Genomic DNA, 14765 nt, shown 5'->3' on the forward strand with positions numbered 1-14765 from the left:
CAGGGAATGTCCACTCTTTAAAGACACACCAGTGGAAGAAGCGAACGAATTTCCCGGCTACGTCAACCATGCCATCTGGGAAGGAAGATGGATATTGAAAGGATCTGCGGAAATATTGCCCTAACCGGAATTCATGGCGACAATGATTGATTGGTCCGGTTGCTAGGGTCGAGGTGGGAGGGCTACGCTTACGCAGGCCAGCTATTACTTGAATATAACAGATATAGTGGTGATTAAATATATAATTTTGAAAGGCGATCGATATTCCCGTCATTCATTTAGGTGAGGCTGTGCGGAAGGAATGCCATTTGGTGCATTTTGCCAGTCGAGGATCAGCATGGTTGAGTATTAACCAATGAACATCATTGCCTCGACAGGCCTCCTCTTCACTTTATGATGCCACTCCACGAATGCTACGGTCGCAAATGTAACACGTGTGAGCACGGGAGCCGTAGTTATATGAGCGGGGCAAAGGACGAGGATGTCGCGGCGGAGGGGGTTTTGAGGACCGACGTGGCTGTATCTTGGGTGGCAGGCAGGCTTTGCATTTGCGAGTGTAGCAAGCCACGGACTCGGGGAGATCATACCTGGGATAAAATTAGCGCATTGCTTGAGTAGACTTCAATCTGGGTGCACTTACATGGCTTCTTAATTCTCCTTCCGCACACCATAAGAACTGGATCTGTAACCTCCAAGACAAGGGTAATTCAGAGCAGAAGCTTGCATTCCGTTGATTTTCTCCTTAATTCTAGCAACAAGTTTAACAGACTCTACCCTATTCGTGTTCCACGTTATGTGATAGCATGCTGTAGCATTGTAACGGCTTCCTCAAAGGGTGGATTCGCAAACTACACACTTGCTTTTTTAAAACTCTGTCCCAAAGGACGCTGGTATCTTCGTCTAAGTGTAATTCTTGCGGATATTTCGTATAGTAGAGTGGAATATGGGACATCGCCAGGGCCTGGGACCGTATTTTCACTAAGCTGCTGTTCACGCGGTTTCTCAGATGTATTGTTCCCATTTGAGTCGATTGCTTTCCTGCGTTTCGACATCGATGGAGTCAATTCAGCCTCCATCGTCGCCTTCACCTTACTTTTACCCTTCTACTTGTCCTAGTGGGTTTGAGGGAGGTGCTTTAAGCTCGTCGAATCGGTTCAGGAAGGGCCAAAAGAAAGAGAGAGCAGACCGTCTTATTGAGCGCGAGGGCATGGTGCAATCTACCCTTTAGTAAGATTTCAGCATTTTTTAAAGTATTGGAAGAGACTTACCATATTAAGGAGTGTTAGCAGCTGCAGGACCAAATACCCAACGTTTAGAGACGTGAGTTCGTGCAGACAGCTTGAAGCCGCGTTGCGATACCCTCCACTTCTCTTCCCGAAGCATTGAAGACAATATCTTTGATCCTTAAACCGCGTTTGATTCTACTCCGAGGGTAGTGGTGTTCAGAGCGATCGTGGCACCCCACCGCCTTGTGACAAACGAAGCTGCCGTCGCGTCGTGCAAAGTTCCCAACACCAATACCAACATCCCACGCCTAAACTCCCTACGGCCCCCACGGCTCAAAACCCACAGTATCTTGATAATTACCTATGGTCCGCTCTAGCCCACCTCCAGTCTATAATTCCCCTCTTCCACCGGTATGTCTTACACTTTTACGCCAGCCCACTTCAGCCCACCGGTGAGTGAGTCCAGCGCACCAACTCAGCCCGCTTGGTAGCTGGAGTCCGGACGCCGTTAGTCTCACCCTGCCACTTTGCCTCATTCCAGCCGCATGCGGACATGAGTCGTTTCTCGAAAGCAAGCTATGCTTTGTCGGGCTGTTTTGTTGTAATAGTTGTCATTGAGGCGTCCGATAGAGGAAGGATGTGGCGGTCATATGTGGCGGTCATATGGGGCAAATATTCAGGATGGAGGCTGAGGAAAATCCGGCTGGGTGGAGAACTGGATGCGAGGGAATTGAGTGCGATAGTTGAGTGGGGATCAGTGTGGTGCATCGAGAAGCGGGATAAGTGTGAGCGGAGTGTGGTAGATGAACATTGCACCTCTAGAACGGAGGTTGTGGTCCTGGTTCCAGTGTAGCATTGGGAACTCGCAGAACTCTTTTAGTGAACTTAGCTCCACAACTGATATATATCTATCCTTTCGAAGGGGATAAAATAGTCGCGAATCAAAGCGGCACACATTCGGGTGTGGTGTCGTGGGTGGTGACGGATTATCCACAGGATCAAACCAGCCGTCTAAAATTGTGCCAAAGTATCGAGGATCCAGGGCTAAGAGTGTCATAAAAGTTACAATTGGCGCGCTATGTAATATATTCTATATCAATAAAATCTTAAAGCCGCTGCCAACCAAGGGGTCGGTACGCCGACCAGTTGCTCTCCAAATCCCACAACGCTGAATCAAACGCCATAGCCGTCCAACAACAGTAGTAGGTATGATATCAAAACATAAGCCCAACCCCAACATAAGAAAAATTCCAATAGCCCAGCAATGGGGCGGATCGAACAGTTTAGCGGTGGCAAGTGCTTACGCACGAGCCATCATCTCCTCGCCAGAGTCCTCACTCAGAGCCTTCTGGTGCGAAGCCTTCTTCTTTCCAATAGTGTTGGCAAGAGCCGGGAAACAGTATCCAGGATGGAAGACAGTCAGGACTAGTACAGAGATAACAATCATCGCGCCCTCGAGCACAATGAATTCAACCTCATTGCGCATGATGTCGCTGCCCCAGCCATCAGTGAGCTCGGGAATACGGTAAGCGCATCGACCAAGGATGCCAATATAGGCGATCACAACGGCGCACATGAACATTCGGAAGGGGGACGAGTTGAGGAGCTTGAGAGACTCAGAAGAGAGTTCATCACGGTGGCGATGTGTGCGTAAGGTGTATTCGCCGAGGAAGTAGCCAAAGAAGACGAGCACTTGATCATGTTAGAATTAACCTGCACTTGAGGGGGGGAAGGTACTTACCAACAACTTGGAAGATGACTCCAGTGATCATGAGGTTGGTTCCAACATCCAACATGCTAGATCCGGTATCGGCAGTGGCAGCGATACCTCCTCCGGCGCCCTGGAGGACGAGAGACAAGATGTCACAAGAGATGAAGATCCAGGTATACCATCCAGCGCGAAGTCTCGACCACTTCTCGCCGAAGTTCAAGACAATGTGCTTGAGAGTGAGGTAGATACCACCTGCGACAAAAGCAGGCGAAATGATCAGACAGCAGATCTGAATCTGGAAGCCGATATCACTCCATGGGTTGCCGTGCATTATAATACGTCCGATGTAGCCGACCATTTCTCCTAGACAGCCCAAGGTCAGGGCTATCATGTAAGTCCATGTTCGGTATTTGACACCAAGAAGAATTTGGGCGATCATGCAGATGCCGAAGAAGGCAGCGAAGAAGGCATTAGCGCCGAGGTTGGGGTAGTAGCCGTAAATTGTGGCCTCGATGGGACATGCGAGACTGATTTCCGTGCATGTATCTGCGTGCTCAGGACGACCCATAGCGGTGGTGGTTGCTGTGGAAAGTTGGGATGGAAAGAGATGTTAGAGAGGAATAACTGGGAGCTAAAAAAATCCCTAGTCGAGGTATGAATGAGAACGAATGGATAGGAAATGGACACTAAAAAATTATGAGAAGATGACTGACGGATTCTCCTCGAGCCTTATATCGTAATACCCTCTCGAGCGGTCGCACGAAGGCTCGTCTGAAGGATGCGTACTATACATGATGGCGCTTCGTATCAGCCTTCTTGCAACGCGTCGGAGCAAGTCTAACGGCCGGTGAGGGTAAAGATGCGAGATCAAAGTGTCGTTTCTGCCCTACGAGCCCGCTTGGCGTCACTGGCTGTGAGCGTGCACGTCCAATTTTAATGCCACTGCTCGCATCTTTAGCTCGATTAGGCCGTAGCTCGCACAAAATGGGAGATTGGGGCTGGCTGGAGGGCATTCCATTGGAAGCCTAAGCTGGTGATCGATGCGTCATCGGAGGCTGTGAAATGCAAAAAGCTAGTGCACTTGTCCAAGCGACGGCGGAGCAACCTTACGTCCGAGAGCCGCAAAACGCACCCACTTGGACTCGTCGGGTTCTCCAATGGCATCGCCCACCTGTTGTTGCTGTTCACAGTGCTTGGCTTGCGGCAAAGCGTGGGACTCTTGACGTGGCCTAAGGCTGAAGCTCTCGGCGCAAAGTTCGTCCAGATGCTGAGCTCATGGATTCGGCCACGCCAATAGATTAATCGGGTCAATCTTGGGACAGATTTTCTGGTATTTTGTTAGTCCCCCTTTCTGCTCAAGAATAGAAACCCATATTTATCGTGGACATATTCTTTCCCGAACTGGTAGTTCTTGGTTGTGACTGTTCCATCCCTCCGTCTTCATTTTTCTGGAGGTTGCTTGTCATCTAAACTCCGGTCCACCTCTCTATATCTCAACCATCTTCAGGTCCTGACTCACCCACCCACTTTGGGAATACGAGAAATGCTGGTACTCTTCCTTAATCTATCTTCTGTTGGGTTGCGGCGAAGAAAAGGATTTTCCGCCCACCACGGACACAAACCCTTTAATCAAACCCTGCTATCCCAACATGCCTGAGCTGTTGGCCCTCATTTTCACTTCCAAACTTAGCATTGTATTCTCCTTCCGACTTGCACATTTTGGCCGGCGGTGAGCCATAAAATACCTGCTGGCCATCCATGTGTTAGCTGTCGAACATCGGTATTGATGCTGTTCGGTCCTGCAGCAAGCCTGCTCACACATTACAGCCAACGCATTCCCACCCCTCCAGTCCTCTCTAACGCCCCCAAACCAACTTCCCAAGGATTTCTGATTTACAGTAATAGGACAGGACTGGATGGGCAAAATGTATGACTAAGGACCGCTAACCAGAGCCCCCACTCATGAAAATGGCCTCCATGGACCCTTTCAACCAACCACATCCGATCTACTGTCACCGACAACACAATCTGGCCGCATCTTCGAGGGATTAAGGTGAGAACCATCCCTGCATCATCTTCCTCGTGCCTGTGTAGCGTTCGCTGCTTATCTTCTCGTGCGGGACGGAGTCGTGGCGGGCCCATCGCCCCCAACAGTTTTTCTTCAGCCACGTTGCATGCTCACTGCAATCTCCAATGTCCGCCTTAATTACACCGCCAACTCTTGTGCACACTTACACCAACCGGCATGTACGATTTCCAAGATTGAAAAGCTTTCTACTTTGTTCGCTTTGGGTGATGGCATACGGCCTTTTATCTTGCTCTTCCGGTCCTTTCGACAAGGTTTGAAGAATTGCTCTAACCCCGAGTTTGTGCTCCCGCGGCTCGAATTTCTTCTTTTCGCGACTCATACCCAACCAACAAAACGTTGTTTTGGCCAGCAGGAGAACCCCTAGGCGTGTCGTCCGAATAAACTCGTGGAGAAGGCCGCTCGTGCGGCTGAGATTGTTTGCACCGCGGATGACAACCTTGCTTTCATCTTGAATATCCTTTCATTTAATAAAGTAGAGTTAGTCGAGTTGAGGGCTCCTAGATCAACTCTCCCCGCTATCAATGTTCCAATGTTCCATGGCAGGCTCTAATGTGGAGGATTCACATAGTCATGACTAGTTTCGCGATGAAGAAACTCTCACTCATAGACTCTCCCTGAAACCGTTTCTCGAGTCGCCAACACGTTACGGAGTACTTACAATCCCTTCTCGCTTCACCAATCCAAAGACTTGAACGCCTCTGCCGAACGATAATTTTTGTCGCAAGTGTCAGCAAGTTGACCCGAGTCCGCGTAAAGTTTCAGCCACCTACCTGCCACGCCCGCCAGCCGTCTCGCTCTACTTGGGACGAGACGAAAAGCCTCCTTTCCACAACACCACAGACGAGCGGAATCATTCCACCGCGTATAACCGCGTAATCGCACCTAAAAGAATCCCTCACCATCGGAGAGGCAATTTTTCCGCTTAACGCAGCCTTCAACACCAAGCCGTCCAACGGTCCATGAACGCTCAGCTTCGTTCTTGGGGTTTTCTTGGGCCCAATGCACCTGGGCAAGCACCCACTAAGCAATCGCATCCTCCACACTCTTTCCACGCGCTCACCCGCCATTTTTCTCTTAACGTGCGGCTTGTATCGAAACCGTCTCATGCCTGCACATTGCCTGTCTCGCGGTCGTTTCATCCCTCGCTTCTCACCCCCCCTCCCCTCTTCGCGTTTCACAATCCAACTCTAGAAAATGGATTCCTAACAACATTGTTAATATGTAGCGTTCGCTCTTGAAAAAAGTTAATTCCTACAGGCCGGCCTGATATCCAAGGTTCTGACCTCTTCTTACTTGCTTTGACAGCATAATTTAGTTTTATTTTAATTGCAAACCCTCGATTTTTTTTCTCCGACGTAAAGAGAATATACCAAGATGAAGGCATTCGTTTCCATTTCGCTGGTCGCTGCAGCCACGGCATTCACACACGACAAAGTTGATCCTGTTCCTCAAAAGCCTCTGCGTCAAGATGTCTGTCCCTCAGGAACTATTCTCCACGAAGATTCATGCCACGATAATCTTTCGTTGTCGCAAAACCGATCTTCAGCAACACAGCAACCGTACCCAATGGCCGGACAACGTGCGGCCAACTTCCCTTGGACATTCTGGCCGCAATGCTTTTCGAATGAAAATACCAAAGAGCCATACTGCGTATTCACGTCCCACGATTTCGCCGGCGGCCGAGGAATTTCGATAGTCACCACTTCATCCGATGCGTACAACATACTGCGAAAGCCTGCATTCTCACAACCAGAGATATTGGAGTATGTAAACGATCTCTCCAACCCACCCTATGTCCAACACGAATTCCCTATCAAAGGCCGGGGTCTCGTAGCCAACAAGACCCTGCACCGCGGCGACGAAATTTTCTCCTCTACACCCCTCCTCATCAACAACCCGGATGCGTACGACCTTGATGAAGCCGAGCGCCTCCAACTCGCGCACACAGCCATCGCACAACTACCCACCAAGACCCGAGAGCTCTTCTGGGCGCTCCTAGACCACTTTAAGGGCGACCCCGTCGACGACCGCATCAACACCAACGCCTTCGAGCTCGAGATCTTCGGCAACATGCGCCACGGAGTATTCCCGGAAATCGCGATGCTGAACCACGATTGCCGACCCAACGCAGCGTATTTCTTCGACGAAGAGACACTAACGCATTACGTGCACGCGACGCAGGATATTGCGCCTGGTCAGGAGATTACAATCACGTATACCAACAACGCTGCGGTGCGGAGCGTGCGTATGGAGAACTTGAAGCGCAATTGGGGCTTCGATTGTAGTTGTAGTAGCTGTAGAGCTCACCCCGCTCTAACGGCCGAATCTGATGCTCGGCTTTTGCAAATCGAGGAGTTGGAAGGTACGCTCGATGATTGGAGTACCGAGTCTACTGCTACGCCTGAGATGGCCGAAGCCCTGATTTCGCTCATGGTCCAGGAGCGCTTGTATGCCAGTCTTGGGACGGCGTATCGGCTTGCAGCGATGGCGTATTCGAGTTTTGGGGATAAGTGGAATGCGGTGAGGTATGCGAGGCTAAGTGTGGAGTATCTCGCGCTAGATAAGGGGTTTAGGGAGGGTGATGTTTATGCTATGAAGCAGTTGGCGACTGATCCTGAGATGCAGTGGAGTTGGAGGAAGAGGGTTGGGAACCAGAGGTTTGTGGGAGGTTGTGGACATCGGCATTAGATGGGTAGGGGATTTTGAAAGGTAATTTCGTCCTCATTGGCGTTTTTGGGGGGGAATTGGAACTCCGTGGATGGGGATCGTTGGCGTTTAGGTTCTTAAAAGGCCTGTGCCTTGGGAGATGGATGGCACCATCCGGCTCGGAACAAAAGACTACATCAACTTAATCCTTGTTCCTTCAAATTCGCAATGCATCAAAAGTACTCACTTCTGATCAATATCTTCTCCAGATTTTCTCATTTCCACCCCGATCTCTCATCACCACCTCTTCTTACCCTCACTACTCACCTAAGCCCATTGCCCATTAATCCCAACACCCCTCTTCGAAAGATTCTCCTCTCTCTTCCTCTTTGCTTCCTTCGGTGGATCTTGTTTCATAACATGCGAGTTCATCTTCGGTAGATCCGGAACATCGATATCAAAGGCCGGCTGTCTTGGCGTGCGTTTCCCGGCAATCTGGGCGGTAGTTTGGAGAGTCAGGGTTAAGAGGATGAGGGACGTAATCTTCATTGTGGGAGATATTTGCGGAGGATATGATGCTGGTCTTGTTGCAGAAGATGGGACGTGCAGTGGTAAGGCTGGAAGAAGTAGTAATAGGCAAAGTGAGTTGCGCTTGTCTGAGTTGAGCTGATAATCAGAAATCAAGATACCGGCAACCATCCTCCAAATATATACTTGAGCACTTATAGAACTGTGTTTGATGCCCGCCATGGTGGGGACAGGCGGCCGCGTAAGACCTCAACACAAGGCTGACGACAACCCTCGGTGCGCTTCCGGATCTGGAAATTCGTCTCCGTTTCAGATGGACAAGTTCTTCTCGAAGAGATCTCGTGAAACAAATGAGTTTGTTTGAAATAAACATTACGTATGTATCTCGAGAGGCTATTTCTTCGCCGGCAGTTCACTATGTAGCCAGGGTGATACGAAGGTGGTGAACAATGACCTGATGCTTCAGTTGGCGCTCCTATCTTACGACGCTCCGCTCAAAACACCTGCATAGACAACACCACATCCGACATCCCCGCGATGAAAGCCACTGATCTCTCCTTTCATACACTAGCACCACACCTATGCCTCTTTTTCTCCAATATCCTTTTCCCCTCGCAAGGACTCGCAACCAGCGCGCCATACGGCTCGCCATCCTCATACGTGTTAAAAATCGTATTGCATTTACTCTCTGCATCAGCCATTGAAACATTGCCCTGTCTACACAGACAATTTCCGCAGTAGCATTCGTTACTAGCTTCGCAGAGGGCAATGCCGTCTGAGGGTACGGATCGATATTGTTGTTGGAGCTGCGTCGGGTTTTCGATGAAGATGGAGGCCATGCCGCCGACAAGGTGCATGTCAATGTGGCAGTGGAAGAACCAAACGCCAGGGTTGTTGGAGAGCCAACGGAGGACAATGTAGCCGTTTGCAGGGACGACGACTGTTATGGGGTCAGTATAGATAGGAGTAGGGGAAGGGGTTTCTCATACCTGTGTCGCGCATCATAGGGATCTTGGGTAGGGCGGCTTCGTTGTGGTCCCATTCGCCAACACCGCGGGCTACAACTTGGAACTCGTGGCCGTGTAAATGCATAGGGTGAGGCCATACCTGTGGGTCCTTCGTGTCAGAAGAAACTGCCGCGTAATCTGCATTGACTGTGGGTCGGCGTCAATTACCTGTGGGTTCTTCAAGTACACTTGGATAACGTCCCCTTGGTTGCTGATCCAAGGGTCCACGCCAACGCCATAGGTATCTGCGTCTAATGCGGCTGCACCAGTCGAGAGAGCAGTGTATAGCGACGGAACTTTAGGCTCGACCCATGGCTCATTCTAAATCAATGTTAGCAACTTGGAGGAAGTTTCTGCAAGTGATAAACGGCTTACTCCGATCTTGATGCGGGTCCCAACACCTCCATAGTACGTCTGGTTGACGACAAAATTGATGTTTTTCGTGACCGGTGAGTACAACTTTTCGTTGTTCAGCGGCCTCAGCGAAATGTCGTCGAGCACCACCTGCGGCACCCAAGAAGGGTGCAGAAATCGATTGAAAATGAAATCCAGGACCCCTAAGAAGCCTTTATATGTTATATTCCCAATGACAGACATAGCGCTGTCGCTCGGAATATCCTTAGTCAGCATATCTATCGTCATTTTGGCGATGTACTTGAAACCGAAGAAAGGGTTCTTCTTTGACTCGACAATGACATCGTAACGTTGACCTGCGCATATGACAATAGTATCAGCATCTTGAGGACGAATTTGTACGCCGTCTATTTCAACGACTGTAAGCTTGTGTCCGTCGACATGGAATTGACCACATGCCAGTGCGGCCACATTGACGATACGTAGCAAGTACCGCTTCCCCGGTTTAAAGCTGAAGGTTGGGGCTGTTTTGGTGTCGTTGAACAGGAAGGAATCAGGCGATGGGAGATCACCGTTGTGGTTACCCGGGCTCAGATACTCGTGAATGAGGAATGGTTGTTGCGTGTGGTACCTGGATTAAGTCAGGCATGCTTTATCTAAGTATGCCTGTCATCTCACCAATCAGACATGCTTAGATATATTTGTTCGTCAACTTTCAAGTTTTTCTCCCACGCTGGGTCGTGGATGATCATCTTCCCTCGAAGTCCATCCGGGTATTGACCCTTGGCATGGGAATGATACCAATGGGTTCCAGATGGTGCTGCCTCGAACGTGTATGTGAAAGACTGTCCAGGAGCAATTCCGCATTGCGTAACACCAAGGGCACCATCGTATGCAGGAGTGCCGAATTGGTACATGCCATGGAAGTGGAGCGAGGTGGTTTCATTTCCGAGTGAATTCTTTGCCTTGACGACGATGGTATCACCCTTGTTCGCTTCAATGGTGGGGATGCTGAGAGAATATGAGCAGATTTCTATTCCATGACGCAGAGTGCTTACGGCCATTGGCCATTGATGCCAATCACAGGCCGTGTGAACCCATCAGGGGCGGCTGAGACCCAGCCAATATCAAAGTCATCTATTCATTGTCAAGCCTATGATCTGAATATAATGTGCTTAAAAGGCGTACAAGTAACAGTTTTTGCAGACGACAGTGATGCAGAAACAGCAAGTAAAATGAGAGATAACATCTCGCCGTAAACCTTGGGGAAAAGAAGAGAGACAAAGGTCAAAAGGGTGTTGATAGCGAAATTCCTGCCGTCAACGCATTCAAGTACCAGTACATTCGTTCACCCCTGGACTGGTAGGCGTACTGAGGTCCCCTGCCGACCCGCTCTATCTACATCCATGATGGAAATCCTGATAGACGATCCTCAGATCTACCAAGGTAGCAGAGGAAGAGAGCAATCAGTCTTCCCAAACGCAGAAAAGGCGCTCAGGAGGAGGAAGTTTGAAAGGAGAGCGCAAGTCACTATCTGGAATCGGATAAGATGGCCAGCGGTGGTGGAGAAATGAATATTGGGATCTGCAGAATAGCACGAAATGGAATGAGCATGATATTGAGTTCGTGGCTGGACTTTCATTGTCCCATGGAGCAACGACAGCGACCTTCAGCTGAAAGGTTGAGTTGAGAAGTTCTCCCCTCAAAGCAGCACTATTGCCAAGGAGGCTGACCGTGGGATAGAAGTGTTGTTGAGGTGTATCACCGTGCACATTTTGGAAACATGATGCCATCGCGAAACGAAGACCACTATTAGTACGTCCAAAAGAAGACTGGCTTGTCCGGATTTGGCCAAGCCAAGACTTACTCCAGTTTCCCTGCAACACCCGGGACCCAGTGTCTAACTTTCTATCGTCAAACTACTAGTTCCTATCAAATATGCACTTTACGCACTGAACAGTGTGTCATTCGACCTTGCCGTGATTCTATTAAACCATTCTATTCATCAACAAACCAGTCGCCTAAGCAAATTCGAGACCAGTCAACTGGCAGCAATGATTCACGATGCAGAAGTAGAACCCCATGGCTTTCTGAAGATTGTATCATTCAACGCCGTATTTCAATTTCAGTGAGCTAGAATGCTAATTATCATTACCATTTAGATCATCTCTCTTTTCCCCTTTGTTCATCTCTCATTCCACCAAAACTCCCCCGTTTCTGCGACTCAAAATTCACTACCTCTTTCCTCTTCTCTTACTGTGCCCTCGTCTAGGACAGCGTCTAAATGGCTAGCGCCTTATTATCAGGAACTCTGCTCCGCCTGCGTCATAAGATAAGGCGTCTCCGTAAGCGCCCAATTGCACTGTCCCGAACCTCCACACTGTCCGGACAAATTATCTCCAACCTTGAACGTCCCAGAACCCGTAAAAATCCTGGTATATACAGTATTCAAAACCGTAACTTTATCGACCAACTATAGGTTCCTACCGTTAGAGACCTCCTGTCCTCTCAAACAGGTTTAAGGTAGATGAAAGGAAAGCGGACTTACCTTAAATTCCAAGCCAAAGTCCTCCGTAGCTCCCTCCCCACTTCCTTCTACCATGGTCATGGTCCAGTACCCGTAATCGATATCTGTGCAAGGCTGCTCGATGCCCCACGGCACGTCGTCTTGCGTCAGCCACTGCGCGGAGCAGTTTGCGGTTGAGGGTGGAAATTCAGCGGCTCCGGTGGGCGTGTCGGCAACATAGATGGTGTTGGGATCATGGATTGTTACGTTGAGCTACCAGCATATTAGTGAATGGGGGTGCGCACGGTAAGTTGGTAACTTGCTGTAGAGTGTGGGTCGTTCCCTGGACGGCCAGATGGAGAGTGTGTGTAGAGTCTCTGAAGCTCCCATGGCTGCAGGTCATCACGAGCGATTTTGATAGTCGGTGCAGCGGAGACGGTGGTGGCCGCGATGAGAACGACAATGGCGAAGGCGTTGGCGACCATTTTGGCAACGAGAAAAATTTAAAGTTAGTATTCAAGCGAGTGGGTTTTTGTTTATAGAAACGACAGTGGTACGAAAAGCCGAAGATGAAGTCCTCAAACTGTAGAGCAAATGCGATGTTTTCCCTTCCAACCCGGAAACCTCACATCTTATATACACCTCACCTTCCCCACAGTTATTCTCGTCCTTGCAACCGCACGTTGCATTGCCCACCCCCAAGTGCTTATACATGCGCTCTAACTTTCCTGAGAAGTCGTTATTCGAGACATACAACCCGAACAGTCGAGCGAATATGTTCGAATACGAGCGCTACGACTGTTTTTGCGCCAGTCGGATGACATGTAGGGAAAACCAAAACGTAAGACACCCAAGGATTTAGCATTGAAGCACAGTGCACATGGTATCCATGTGCGTGTCGATCAGCGCCCGAGAACTTGGAGATTTGCGCTCGTCAAAGTTGTGCCTACATGGGTGTCGGGATACCAAGAAAGTCGGCTCTCGCGTCTTGACCCATTGCAAACAACATCGCCTTCTCATACACATCAAAATATAAAGAACGATTTCCATCAACCGGTGCAAAGAAGGCAAAGCCCCTGAAGGATTCGCAATGAGGTCATCAGAAGCGTGAAAGTGGTGTGCAAGTGGCTTCGGGCCTGACGGGAGAGGAGGCGGGAGACACTGACTAAAGGCTTAGCGTCAGGAACTTGCTAGACTACTTTGGGTGAGTCTGCAGAATTATTTTTAGGTTGTGGGGCCTAACCTCATTGCCGTCCATTGTTTTTCCCCTTAACGACTTCGACATTGTAAGAAAGGGCTCTGAAGAGTGTATGGTTTGGTCACGATGCTTGCAGTCCCGGAAGATGACCATTAGGGGAATGCCCTGCATGTTTATCCCACAATTTCGAAGTTGAGATAGATGGTTGGATTGCGAGTTGGACAAAAGAGCAGTGGTGACGACAGCCTGTATGTTTAACATTCCGATGGCCATCGGCATTGGCGCCAGCGATAGTGAAACTCGTAAACATACCTAGTCCACGATAAACCCAGTAATTGGTATCCCGACGCGAAATATGACCCGTGCAACGTACCACGGGCAAGTAGAACGAGAAAAGCTGACTGCCACAAAAAGCAAAGCTATGGTTACCCTAAAACTAGTCAAAAGGATTCATTGAAAAATGGGCGTACAGCTCCTAAGCAACAAACCGACGCTTTGCCTACAACTCTACCCTCTAAGCTAGTCTAACCCCATTAAAAAATATCTGCCAACCTCGACTGCTCCACTTTATCTATCCAATCCCTCAAACTCAGCGGTATGATCCTCCAATACCTATTTTCTATCTCCTCCAGCAGGGCGCGGTATTCTTTTCCGCATCCACTTAATCGGTCACACAAATGACGAAGGTGGTGAAAGTAGAATATGACGAAAGCTACACGAGGCATTGGTTAGATATGGGTTTCTGTGAAAGACGGAAAGGGAGGATGGAGGGGAGCGGGTTCATACGATATTTGCTATTGATATAGTGATGCATGGAGTACTGCCACGCACCTTCCAACCAAGATATGTCAAAAGCTACGTCAAGTCAATACCACACTCGTGTAGCGGCTGGAACCCACTCACGCATAGCAAGCGACTGATAAAATACCCCCCACCCCCAGGTGGTAAAATTAAGTCTGCTCTTCTCTGCCTCTTGATCGATAGGATCGGCTACGCGCAATAATGGCAGGCTATTGACCCTTGGCCATGATTCCGGATGGATTCTTCGCTCTCCAGGCATTGGCGAAATCTAACAGACCGGTTTTCGGAGGAAGCATGAGCGAAGGTGTGAGTTCAGATTCTGGTGCGAGACCTCCAAACTAGAGGGGAAGTAAAGATTTAGTCCGCCATCGCCGCCTTGGATAACGACAGGTCGCGTTTGTGGTTGCTCGTATTCTGCGGAGAGGGTTACAATACCGCATCGCTCTACCCCATATCAGTTTAGAAGTTAGTCAAGAATTGATGAGGAATTATCCATACCCATATCATCGGCATCTCGGCGGATGAATCGATTTGCGTCCCTAGATCGATCTTCCTTCATCTTCCCTGCATGCGCAAGAACGACCTGTTGATCTGGATTGTAACATATCTGCCTATTACCCTCGTCCTGAGCCTCGGGCAGAGCTAGAAACCTCATCTCAGAATATTTCCTGAACTGAAGGCGTTATCAGTTCCCTTATG

The 14765-nt window shown here is 49.3% G+C and overlaps 4 protein-coding genes across 4 annotated transcripts; 1 reads left to right on the forward strand and 3 right to left on the reverse strand.

The window, feature by feature from the left end:
• Positions 1-2404: 2404 nt before the first annotated feature.
• BDR25DRAFT_106178 (RTA1-domain-containing protein) lies at positions 2405-3613 on the reverse strand. The gene is made up of 2 exons (XM_033683501.1): positions 2968-3613; positions 2405-2918 (listed from the first exon to the last, which is right to left on the reverse strand). The coding sequence occupies exons 1-2, from the start codon at positions 3503-3505 to the stop codon at positions 2527-2529; spliced, it is 930 nt and encodes a 309-aa protein (XP_033540641.1). The 5' UTR covers positions 3506-3613; the 3' UTR covers positions 2405-2526.
• A 2979-nt stretch (positions 3614-6592) lies between these two features.
• Positions 6593-7714, forward strand: BDR25DRAFT_244849 (SET domain-containing protein; the record flags this gene model as incomplete). The annotated part of the gene is made up of 1 exon (XM_033685863.1): positions 6593-7714. One exon carries the CDS (start codon positions 6593-6595, stop codon positions 7712-7714), a length of 1122 nt encoding a protein of 373 aa, XP_033540642.1.
• Positions 7715-8711: 997 nt separating this feature from the next.
• BDR25DRAFT_347021 (laccase-2 precursor) lies at positions 8712-10969 on the reverse strand (the record flags this gene model as incomplete). The annotated part of the gene is made up of 8 exons (XM_033694221.1): positions 8712-9140; positions 9190-9307; positions 9376-9528; positions 9583-10192; positions 10240-10572; positions 10620-10698; positions 10750-10822; positions 10934-10969. 8 exons carry the CDS (start codon positions 10967-10969, stop codon positions 8761-8763), a joined length of 1782 nt encoding a protein of 593 aa, XP_033540643.1. The 3' UTR covers positions 8712-8760.
• A 689-nt stretch (positions 10970-11658) lies between these two features.
• Positions 11659-12709, reverse strand: BDR25DRAFT_307575 (cell death in tomato 1). Its single transcript, XM_033690860.1, has 3 exons — positions 12391-12709; positions 12110-12340; positions 11659-12034 (listed from the first exon to the last, which is right to left on the reverse strand). Exons 1-3 carry the CDS (start codon positions 12550-12552, stop codon positions 11864-11866), a joined length of 564 nt encoding a protein of 187 aa, XP_033540644.1. The 5' UTR covers positions 12553-12709; the 3' UTR covers positions 11659-11863.
• Positions 12710-14765: the final 2056 nt, after the last annotated feature.

The sequence above is a fragment of the Lindgomyces ingoldianus genome, assembly GCF_010093535.1.
Source record: "Lindgomyces ingoldianus strain ATCC 200398 unplaced genomic scaffold BDR25scaffold_55, whole genome shotgun sequence".
Taxonomy (NCBI): domain Eukaryota; kingdom Fungi; phylum Ascomycota; class Dothideomycetes; order Pleosporales; family Lindgomycetaceae; genus Lindgomyces; species Lindgomyces ingoldianus.

What these genes read in the sequence shown, in the direction of transcription:
- BDR25DRAFT_106178 (XM_033683501.1), bottom strand. Translation starts at nt 3,505, where the DNA reads ATGGGTCGTCCTGAGCACGCAGATACATGCACGGAAATCAGTCTCGCA. An exon ending in AGTCATCTTCCAAGTTGTTG is followed by an intron (nt 2,919 to 2,967) that starts GTAAGTACCTTC and finishes AACATGATCAAG; the next exon opens with TGCTCGTCTTCTTTGGCTAC.
- BDR25DRAFT_307575 (XM_033690860.1), bottom strand. Translation starts at nt 12,552, where the DNA reads ATGGTCGCCAACGCCTTCGCCATTGTCGTTCTCATCGCGGCCACCACC. An exon ending in GGAACGACCCACACTCTACA is followed by an intron (nt 12,341 to 12,390) that starts GCAAGTTACCAA and finishes ATATGCTGGTAG; the next exon opens with CTCAACGTAACAATCCATGA. An exon ending in ACTTTGGCTTGGAATTTAAG is followed by an intron (nt 12,035 to 12,109) that starts GTAAGTCCGCTT and finishes AGGAACCTATAG; the next exon opens with TTGGTCGATAAAGTTACGGT.